Source organism: Etheostoma spectabile, chromosome 21, assembly GCF_008692095.1.
Source record: "Etheostoma spectabile isolate EspeVRDwgs_2016 chromosome 21, UIUC_Espe_1.0, whole genome shotgun sequence".
NCBI lineage: Eukaryota > Metazoa > Chordata > Actinopteri > Perciformes > Percidae > Etheostoma > Etheostoma spectabile.
Window position 1 is genome coordinate 14,760,209 of NC_045753.1, and position 12,336 is coordinate 14,772,544.

A 12,336-nucleotide genomic window follows, 5' to 3' on the forward strand; every position below is an offset into this window, starting at 1 on the left:
TGTCATTTATTTTCATTTCTTAACTACACTGTAAATATTTTGTGTATTTTCTAATTTTATCTGTAAGAACTTTGTAAACCTTTTTTGAAAAGTTCCATAGAACTAAATTATTACTATCATTATTATTAGTTCATCTTATTATTATTGTTACTACTATCATTATAAGTTATTATATATTATAATATACTATTATTATAATCATTATTATTATATGCCAATTTGTATGAATTGAAATTCTGCACTAAATCTAGATAATTAATTTCCATACAGTGATTAAAGGTAATTAATTCAGATAAATGAAGATATTACATTGGACAATACAAAGCTGTTTCTTTAAAAAAAATAAAAATAAAAAACATAACTCTGGTCACTCATGAAGGTTATCTTTTAAGCTTTGAGGGATGATATTTAAAGGGAACAGAAAAGGATGAAGAAACAGAGAGAGAGAGACTGCAGATGGTCAGATTAGGTCAGATTATTGTTTTTATGTGCTTCCTGAGAACAACAGATGTATAAGGAGAGGACAGGAAAAAACAGGAGAGGAACAGCTCCATCCAGGCTCGGAAGCAGCTGAGAACAGATTGCACCAAGAGAAAAAAAAAAGAGAAATCTGCTAAAAATACCACCTCTTCGGCTAGTTCCCATCCGCTATATCTCCATCTCTCCTATCAGCGCGCCACCACACAAAACACAAACACACACACACACACACACACACACACCACACACACACACACACACACACACACACACACACACACACACACACACACACTTGATTTTATACATAACATGACAAGCACTCTTGCCAGCTGAAGTCAGGGTGGAAGTTCAAGAGTGGGCGTTGAGTGGTCGTAGGTCACCACAGAGTGTCCAATCATATGAGGAGGGAAGAAACTGAGCCTAAGTGTGCATTGGTGTGTGTGTGTGTGTGGTGTGTGGGTAATCTGTAGCACCATCTCACCGACTATTTTAAGAATCTACTCCCTCTTTCTTCACTCTCTATTGCTCTCTTTATCCGTATACGAGAAACTACAGTTCACAACAACACACACACGCACGCGCACGCGCACGCACGCACACCACACACACACACACACACACACACAACAACCACACACAACACACACACCACACCACACACAACACACACACCACACAACACACACACACACACACAAACACACACACACACACAAAAACACACACAGAGCACCCAGACATATATACAAGCACACTGTTACTGGAAGGCAGAACAGTTCCTATTTATAATCAGGTGTGAAGACACACAGGTGCAGGTGAAACCCACTCTTATCGGACATAATGTGACTCAGTAACTGTATGTGTGCGGTAAAGGCTAAATGAGAGAGATATTCTGGATGTTTCCATGATTAATGACTACACACTAATAGAGGAGAAGGAAATGGAGAAGAGTGAGAAGGAGAAAGTTCTATTAAATCTGTTAACTAACTTTCTAGGAAAACAGGAAGTAATCGTTCTATTGCACTCAATAGCCTTACGGTTCAATGCAGCCAAGTAGCAGTGATTGCGACGTTGTGTGTACAGTATGTTAGGTTAAGCCTGCAATAATTCTGATGTTTTGTCCGCTCGGGGGCAACAGAATTAAGTTGTGAACACAACATTGACATACTATCACCTTTTAAGTTGATATGGCCAACATGTTGGCAAACGGTTGCTTATTTACATCCAGCAGTTACAGAGAAACATTATCAATATTTTATTTCTGTGTCCAATTTTTTTTATCTCCTTTAGCTCTGTTTTTGGTCTCTACTTACTCCTGAGGGAAATATCTGTCTCTTTAGCTGCTACTTTGTTTACCGTGTAGTGTCTAACTGTGTGCTGTGTGGTAAGGAGCGGGTAGTGTACAGTCAGTGGGTTTTTAGAGCTTTTTCACTGAAAACAGCTGCATGTGGCGGCCAAAAAAAACAAAACTATGAGAGCAGTGAGAGGGAACCACAACAGTAAAGTTGTGGAGTAAGATAGCTTAACAACAAACATATTAAACTTACTTACTCAAACTCATCATTGAGCTCTGTAAAGCTGAGGGGAACTTCAGATTCAGGTGGTAATTCTCATTGTCATTTGATACATTGTTATTATATAAACGACTTGTAGTCGCTTTAAGCTCATCGTAAAGCAACAAAACCCTTCCAAATAAGTCCTCAAAGGTTATTATAGGAAAATAATAATTATTAGAACTAAGACTTTAAATGATAAAAGGACATACATATCTTATTATTCAGTATTCAGATAGCTTTGGCCACCCGCATAACACTTCCATTTGTCATGCATCTCCTACTACTTTCATGACAGAGAAAAATAATAGGTATAATCAATAATTGATTTAATGTTTAAGATACGGTAGTTAGGTTTTATTACTCATGCCACAAAGGAATAAGTCAAAGTTGCACTCGTTAATAAAGCTTTGACAAATTGGCAGAACGTGTGGCGAATAAAGAGACAGATATGTTCCCCAGGAGTTGGGAGGAAAACCAAACCAAAGCTAAAAAGAGGAGTGAATATTGGACTTACTTTTGTCAGGTGTTAAAAAACACAACTCCAAATCAATGCAAATATTTCTCAGTGTGCTTGATGTGTAAACAGGCAACTATTTGCTAACAAGTTTGCCAAATCAGCTTTACTTAAAGCTGTACTTTCCCCCAGCACATACCACCGTGTCTGCATGGGTGTTTTGATGTGTGATTCCTTCTTCTTTTTACTGGTGAAGTAGTGCGATGTGGTGGTTTTACCTTCAGTGGAGGATCCGGACAGATCAATGACCACGTACACCTTCCCCTCTGGCTCCAAGTCAATCTGCAACAGACAAAGAAAGAGAGAAACAAAGTAAATCAGTGAGAAATAACACAGCTGAACAGTGAGTGCGGCAGTGGGGCTTACCTCCAGCACAAACAAACACACCAGCGCACATGGAAGAGCTCATTATCTTCACTACAATTACACTCCTCCCCACCCATCGCATCATTATCAGCATTAACATCAGCATCTTTATAACTATTTCAATTTCTATCCTCAAGATCATCACTGTAGGCCCCATTTACTCCTGGTATTAACATATCTGATATGTTATGTGGATAAAGAATTCCTGTAACAGGGCAATTTACACCTGGTGTCTATAAGCATTCTTGTTGTCTCGCATCTGCCCTTGTAATCCCATCTCAATGTTTAAATTAGGTATAATTTATCTTTTACAGAAGTTGTCGATCTTTTTGCAAGGCTAGCTTGACAAAGCAGAAAGTTTTAAAGTGGAGAATGTGGTCTGGTCGATCGGATCGCATTTTGATTGCAGCCCATTTCAACCACTGGTACTTAATAAGGGACCTGGGACTGCGGGGTGGTCCGTTGGTCAAAAATATACACAGGAAATGTGGTAAATCCTGCCGGTCAAATAATAAAAACAACAGAGACACCAAAAAGGAAAGAAAGTCACGGCTCAACTGTATTACCTTAAGTAGCTGATCTATTACAACTTCCAGATGTTACATTTTAAAAGTGGAATACGACTAAGTCAATATAACTGATGAAGCCACGGTTTAATTCATAATTGCAGATACACTATAGTGTAATCATCCACCTATCGAGTGTCTGTTGAAATTAATAGTCCCATTTCTCCTTCCTGCTCCAGGCTAGATAACATTGACCATCCAGTGTTTGCAGGACAAGATTATTTTCATATAGAGATTAATAAGGTATAACATTAACTTTCTGAATTTTAGTGAGTATTACGTTAATATTAACCACAGCAGCAATACAAAAGGTATGGGGTTGTATAATGCATTAAAATATACTGAATATATAAAAAAGAATGTCCTCAACAGAGTCAAATCAGCTTTCTTTACAAAATGTTCTTGTGCTGAAAGAGTTTTCAGCCAAAATGTGCAGCATTGCATGTTGGACAAAGTAATGCTTGTGGAGTCTCAGCCAAAACTTCTTATTTTTAGATCACCAGTGAGCCCAGTCCTCTCTGTGTCAACAGAATTGATTCCTTGTGTTACACTCACAGGGATGTTGAGAGTTGCCAAAACACAGACTAGTTGTTGGAGGATAACCTAAAGGGGAAGTACCTGTGTTATAATCCATTCATCCTCTATATACATGGCGTAAATTGTAAACAACACAAATGAATAAAAACTGATTGAAGCAGCATATTTTCTTAATTATTATATGAATCATTAAGGTTTTATGTTTAAAGAAAATTCTTAGCAAACATAATGAATTACCTGTCATAATGAGTTATGTGTGTTTGAGCAGGTGTCATCAAAATGGAGGCTAATTTATTCTGGGATCTTCATTTGCACGCAGAAGCAAAATACATGTTGCTGCTCATACATTACTAGAAAAGCAAACATACAATCTGCGTACACACAAGACTTATTATACAAATAATGACATCACCTCTCTTCAATATACAAGTACGGAGATTAGAGAGAGTGCAAAAGAGAGCGCTAGAGAGACAGACGACACAGGAAAGGAGAGTGAGAAAGAGAGGTTTAAATCCTTAGTTAAGCTCTGGGACAGCAGCAGATCCTCTTATGCAACAGCCAGACTCACACACAGGCAGCAACACACACACACACACACACACACACACACACACACACACACACACACACACACACACACACACACACACACACACACACACACACACACACACACACACACACACACACACACACACACACACACACACACACACACACACACACACACACACACACACACACACACACATTGCTGAACATGAGACACAAAAATCGCACAGAAACTATTATCAGACGCAATGCATACATCTCATGTAGATACAGCAGCAGCTACTACAGTATTGAGATATGCAGCAGAACAACACTTCAGTCATAAGCACCTAAATGACAGCTGTTATCAGATAATTAACATGAATAATAGGTGTGGGAAAAATAATCAATTCTTAGATGCATCACGATTCTCTCTAGAACGATTCGATGCTTGATTCTGATGAGTTAATTGATTGAAAATTGAAATGTGTCGATTTTTATTTAAAAGTTACTGTCTCAAGTCATGTACAACTCAGAAAACAGAGTGAGTGAAAGAGGATGGGATAATGGACAGCAACTTAGAGTTTAAACAAGAGTGTAGAAAAAAAAATCTATTAAGAAATAAAATAATTAGGCAAAACACATTTAGGATGTTGATCTACTTTATCACATTACATCTGACCACCTGATGTTTCATGTTCTAAGAAGCCAATTCTCCACCTTTACACATGACTGCACCTCTGATATGGAAGATTGCTAAATATGGTTTATAAAAACCTCAGTAGACAAAACATTTCATTAAAACTTGTGTGTGGCAAATACTTTATATGTCAAAATCTAACAAACTCAGATTTCTATGTACAGTATATTTTTTTCAAATCACGCGTGGAAACATAAAACAATTGCTGCATCGAGACGCATCGATAAACGGAGAAGAATTGAATAGTTGGCCTCTGAATTGAAGAGACTCCCCCCCCCTAATGAATACACAATTAGAAAAAAAACAATATCTGCAGGTGAAGAAAAACTACGCTGTATTTAGAAATTACACAAATTTGAAGTTAAAGTAGCAAAGATGTTTTGTCAGTGTTTGATTGCCTACTACTATTTGATTTTATACTAGTCCCTTGAAATATCATTGACTGATTCAAAGCTGTCACTTCAATCCAGCTATTCTGATTAGATAATTCACGCAAAAAAAGTTTGATAGATATATAGTGTTATAAGATTAGCTTGGGTCGTTTAAAGCAGGGGTCTCAAAAATGTTTAAGCCAAGGACCCCTTAGCTAAAAAAAAAAAAAGATAGAGCACGGACCGTCTACTACATATATTGTATAACAATAAGTTGCACATTAAACTGGGCCTAAACAATAACATGTAGGGAGGCCTAAAGCTTACCTTACCTCCATACCTTTTTTGCACAGAATATAAACTATTAAAATAGCCTAAAATATATTGGCATGATTTTACAAATCATAAAACATACATGTGGGACAGTAAATCCTCTGGTTTAACTGTATCTGTGGATGGCTACCTTAGTGACTACCTTACCTATAGACCAGTAAGCTTTTCATCAGTGGGGATATATATTTGCTAATAATGTATTGGATTAACTTATCTCTGATTTAAAGAATAGCTCAGCTTGTAGTGAGAGTGTAGCGAGTGTGTGGTAGAGAGACACACACACTGTAAATCTTCAAGACCTAAGTAAAGTTCATGTGTTTTGCCTTCTAACTCCAGGATATGAACGCTGAAGCAGGAACAGTTAACACAGGTGTTTCCATGTTGCATATTATTTTTTTTATTTTTATTTTTTTTATTAACTGTCTTGAACCAGGCTTTCGTTCCATTAGGTCAGCCAACACAGTAGTTTTAGAACAGGCTTTTTAAAATGTATCTAAGTGCAGCAGAGCGAGACGTAAAACATTGTTTCAGTAAACTATTGAAAGATGAACTCACACTCTTTTGCCAATAATCCCATAATTTTAATGAACAGCCACTGGAATTAATAACATGGATTTAGAACTAGTTGCAAAGCCAAACACAACATCACCACTGTGTGACATTAGAAATGGACAGAAAAATCCAATAAAATCATAAATCACAATCATTTGTATGACAATAAATCTTCAACTACAATTTCATGATTTATGACAGCCTTAGCAACCACGATTAAGAAAAAAGATGCAAAATTTAATTGGCTGAATCTTTATTTCACTCTGATCTGTGCATTTTCTTGGGTTTACATGTATTCTAAAGCACTGTAAAAACACTGTCACTTGTTTTAGAAAACGTGCTTCACAAATAAGGTATTATTAGAGCAGCTTTATTTTATGGTGTCATTAATATCAAGTAAAGTATCGGCCAATTGATTGTTTGAAAGAAAAATAATCTGCAACTATTTTAATATTGCAATAATTGTTTCAATTGATTCTTAAGCAATAGATTTGCCGCCTTCCTTTGTCATATATTATTGTACACTGAATATCTTTGAATTTTGGAGGAAAGAAATCTTGAAAACATTACCTTGAGCACTGTGAAGTTAAGATTTTTTGACATTTCATAAAAAAAATAAAAAAAATCATTAGTTGCAGCAGATATATTTATTTAAAATAGGAATAGTGAATATTGATGAACATTTTTATAAATATGCAAGATTATAGCTGTTGGCCATTTTACATCTTTAGTTCCTTTGGCAGGTTGGTGTTAAATTCCAACACAACAAAATCAATATGTCAAGGAATCTATCTGAAGCAACATACAATAAAAACACAGAGAATGTAGCACATATGCAGTATATAGCATATGTGCAGTATCATCCTTTTGTTGCATGTATAACACATAAAACAGCATGGAATTTGTGACCTATAAAAACTATTGGATTCTTGATGTCTACCCTTGAAAATGAAGTGCTAATCCCTAAACGTAACCTCTTGCATAACAGCGCATCTCAGTGAGGATTTTCAGCTGAAAGATGGACTCAGAATGATTTGGAACAGAGTGGAGCAAATGGACAGCGCCATCACTGATGTAGTGCTCGGGATCCTGGGGTGGCATGCAAGCCAAAAAGCTGCACTGTTCTCACATGGCCAGTTACTGGCCAGTTACTGGCCACTTGGGCTGTGAAGTGCCTTCAAGCTCTAAAATCAAGAAGAAGAAACACTACTACACAGTTTTGGGGTAGTGAAGATCAATTAGGCCGTGCCGGTGTTCAATATCATACCAAAAGAAATCTAAAATAAATAGATTTAATTTCTTGGAATTAATTCTTGGAACCACCATGTAATGGTAAAACAATTAAAACCCATGACACAGCACATTATTTTACCGGTTTAACATACTTTTTAGATTAGTCACAGGCTTATTTATATTATTAAAGCTGTTAACTGCAATTAAATGACTGGTATAATTGAATGAGCAAATGAGCTCAGAGGGGGACCAGAATGAGATTAAAACAATCTAAAAACGCTTGCCATAGCCAGCGTAGCACTGATTATTAAGAGGCATAAGCTGACCTGATGGATTATAGCAGTGCTCTCACCCCAAGGTGTCCTTAAGATGGCTTTCATTTTCACTCTAATTCCATCCATAAGTAACACACTGACAGACTGAATGTATGATTATTTTGATCCCAGGTTTCATACAATTTTTGTAATAAAACATCTAAAAGCAAAAATCCAATCATGTGGGGGACTCTGGGAGAAAAACGTATCAAACAAGGGACTGTGGTCTAGTTTGAGGTCCTTGATGTCAAAACAATTGAGAACCACTGCATCAGTACAATAAAACATGTATTAAGTCTGGTATAATAACAGAAATGAATTGAACATCTGGCTGTTAGGATACCTGAGAATGTAAAAGTGTATTCAGAAATGTTATGAGAAAAAAAAACATTTTTTTTTTTCTGACACTAACGTTAGCAATACAAATATGTCCATGGTTACCATTCTACTACGGTGTTTACTGATACTTTGTATCCTAGCAACAGACGTTTATGTGGTTGCAGTGGTGATTTTCTTTTTTGGGTGCAAGCTTATAAAATGCTATAGCTTGTAACATCAATAAGAATGGATGTATATGGGTCACATTTTACAGTGGACAGTTGTAGTATTTTGTATCTTTGGTAGATAATAGTTCCACGATAGAAAATAATAGACTGAAGGTTCTTTTTGTGATTTGGGTAAACTGACCCTTTAACCTTTACCTAGAGATTCTTTGTCCACAAGGTGGATTACATGACTTGGTAGTTGAAAAACACTCTATGAGAAAGTAAATACTGTACTTACTTAGCAGTAGCAGTTCATTAGAAACTAATTAAGCAGCCTACACATGATCTGCGGTAAACATGCTCTGCGCCGGCCGTTCCATTGTTTTTCTATTGGGAGAGGGGTGCCGTCCGTCTAGCTGGGGCGGCAACCTTTGTGTCACGCACTGCTCAAAGCTTAAATTATTTCAACTTTGACCTCATTGCCGCTGACCTCTCAAGGCGAAACCAATTCCAGAAGCAATGCACTTTGCCTCTCTGCTCTGCGCCCTACCTCTCGGTTGTCCCACAGATCATGTGTGGGGCAGCTTAAGACATAAATATTGTGGTTCACACCAAATTTACACTGGTAACTTATTGCGGGAAAAGCACAGGTATAGCTAATAACATTAATGATAGTCTCATCCCATTTAGGTGTCTGGGTAAGCCAAGCGAGCGCGTCAGCATTTACAATAACTGGGCTTTATACTGGGGACACCTAAATGGAAACCTGTGTTTATATAAAAAATGTCCTCTGTGGGGAAAAAAGGAATATAACATCAATAATAGATAAATGAAATGCTTTCCTCTTGTTGAGATGGTTCCAAGACCTTAGCATTATATATCCTGGCTTCACAGCACCATTGTTAATATTAATAGTTACACCTCTGCTTTTCCTGCTCTGACAACAAGTCAACATGTCTGCCGTGAGAATGCTTCACTAGAGTCAATTTACCGTCTCTCTTTCTGTGATTTTAAGCTCACATGTCTCTATTTGAACTGCCATGTCATTACATAAACCCAACCCTTCAGCAGGTAATTCAGGATAAAACAAACACTAATACACATGTAGTATTTTGAATGAACAACCCTCATGCATTTTAATGTAATCAAGTTGACTGTGGGTTGTACTTGGCCTAACCACAGGTGCGCCAACGAGTTTAATCCTACAGTATTTCAAAACGCAAATAATTTATGGTCAGGATTGGGCAATGTGACAATACATTTCTACCATGTATATTAATTAATATGTGGAAAGGAAGCTTGTGTTGTTTTAGTGATGAACCCACAGAGAATTTTGGTGAAAATGCTGATAAACCCACTGTAGATACTGATACTGAGATAACTGGGTTTTAACAATGTCTTGCCTGATGTTAGTTTCGCTTTTTCACTGGCGTTAGCCAACGCTGACGTCTAAAATTCCTTTCCAACATGCTATTTAGTACAATAAAAACAGTATGTGAGACTCTTAGTCTGTTTTTATTACAATTTTGTAGTTACAGAGTGAGTGAAGTACCAAAGACATTTAGTACCATTACTGAATTCCAGGTACCGGTACGTGTTTAAATGTGAATGGTACTAAACCCTACTCTACACAAGTTTACAAAAACTCAATCAATGCAGCTTCAAATAGCAGTGGTCGTATTGGGCTGTTGTCAGCAACATTGTGAATTAATATTGGATTTAGTATTAAAATGATGAAGAACCTTGATTTGACATTTATATCTTTTACCTGATAAGCCCAAAATGGATATTTTAATTGATTTATTTTCATGAATAAATAGTTTCTCAATGGCATTTCCAGAAAATGTACTAAATCATGAAATATCTATTAAATGTCAGACCTTGGTGAAAAGGTGTGCCATAATTTTCCAATGCCCAAAGACCAAAAGATATTTAATTTACAAATACATAAAACTGGGACAATCTTTGCCTGATGAGTGGTTTGAACCATTAACTGATCACCCAAAATGTGTGTGATTTATTTTCTATCAACAGAGTAATAGAATAATTGACTAATGGTTTCAGCACTAATATAATGGCATATACAATGATAGAAGATTTTATCCACACCACCACCCCTATTAAATGAACTGTAACGTGACTTGGATTAAACCTGCTGTGTACAGACACACACATGCACTGAGTTTCCCCGCCCCGAGAACAAAAGTTGGGAGGAGAGAGAGCTGGAGAATCTAGTTCGTCTCATTAATCTTGTTAGTCCAATTAGGACGCTGATACAGGCAGGGAGACAGAGAACTTTACACACCCTGTGTGCGTGTCACACACACACACACACCACACACACCACACACACACACACACACACACACACACACACACACACACACACACACACACGAAGCTGAGTGTCTGCGTATGGGGATTTTAAAATGGACTTCGGAGGGAGGTTAGCGTTAAACACACATACAAGCTTAACTATCTTGTGTTCATCGCATCGACACACAGACGAACACAGATGCACTACTGACAGAATTAAAACACAAACACACACACACACACCATATGCAGCAGCATAGAGAAGCACTCAACCAAGCAGACAGGGCACTCCAAGCTTGCATTATATCAATACTGTGGAGCTAACCCCCTCCCACTCTCTGTCCATCTAGCTCCCTATCTCTGTCCAACCAGACAGCTCTCTCAGGAGCGTTTAGTCTCAGTGACAGCCTCCCACATCCATCTGTCAAAAAACAAATTTTGGCTTTGAGAGAACTCGACGGCATTCACACATTAACATGTGTGCTTGTGTATGCGTGTATTTGCCCTTCCCTCAGCAACTCAAGTGTGTATGCCTGCACACGCACACGCCACACACACACCACACACACACACACACACACACACACACACACACACACACACACACACACACAGGAGGCCCATGCTGAGTAAGACAGCATGAGAGTCATGCATCTTTAATGTAACATCACAGACGGCTAATAATGTAAGAGGAGCTGAGCTGTGTGGTGGTGGTAGTGGGGAAAGATGGGGGAGATTAGACCAAACCCCGCCCCCTGCCACAAGTGACAGGTCAAACGGTCCAGTAGCATCAACAGGAGTAGAATTCACTTTAGGAGAATGGACATTCCAGATCAAATCATCCTGTCTGTTCAGTCGTCTTAGAGCTCACACACAAGCAAAATGAATGTGTGATATATCCAGATGGGCTGGCAGACGGCCTGTAGAGCAGCCTCTGTAGATCACAGTCAACGCTGTTGGATCTGTCTAAATGAAAACACACTTCATGAAGACTCAAACTGCAGAAGGAAACCTGTCCTAGGGCTGATTCATTTGAGGGATATTGTTAATTTTTTGTTAACTTTTCTAACCAATTGTGTAAACTCTTGGCCTGAGTTGGTGGTCTACATAAATATATATAATGTCAAATGTATTATGTTGTGCTTATGTCAAATATAAGCACAACGTGTCTTGTTTGATGAAAATAAAAAAGGTGCAGCAATTAAACCGCAAAGTCACTAGTCAGATTACATTAGTGGGACCTTTGTATGCCTCCACTATCTGTCCTTTAAATACGAAGGAACCACCAACAGCTGGTTAGCTTAGCTTAACACAAACACTGAAAATAGGGGGGGAACAGCTAGATGTCAGAATCAGAATCAAAATCAGAAATACTTTATTGATCCCCAAAACTCTGTGTTGCAGTTGCACAAATAGTATAAATATCAGAGTATAAATATAAATAAAGATATATAGGGAGTGTGGATATGTATGGTATTT

The 12,336-nt window shown here is 37.7% G+C and overlaps 1 protein-coding gene across 1 annotated transcript in view; it reads right to left on the bottom strand.

Moving 5' to 3' along the window:
• Positions 1-12,336, bottom strand: part of prkcea (protein kinase C, epsilon a) — a 36,550-nt gene that overhangs the window by 14,048 nt on the left and 10,166 nt on the right. Inside the window, exon 2 of the mRNA XM_032503147.1 lies at positions 2,772-2,835. Within this exon, the coding sequence (XP_032359038.1) occupies positions 2,772-2,835 (64 nt within the window). The remainder of the gene's footprint in view (positions 1-2,771; positions 2,836-12,336) is intronic.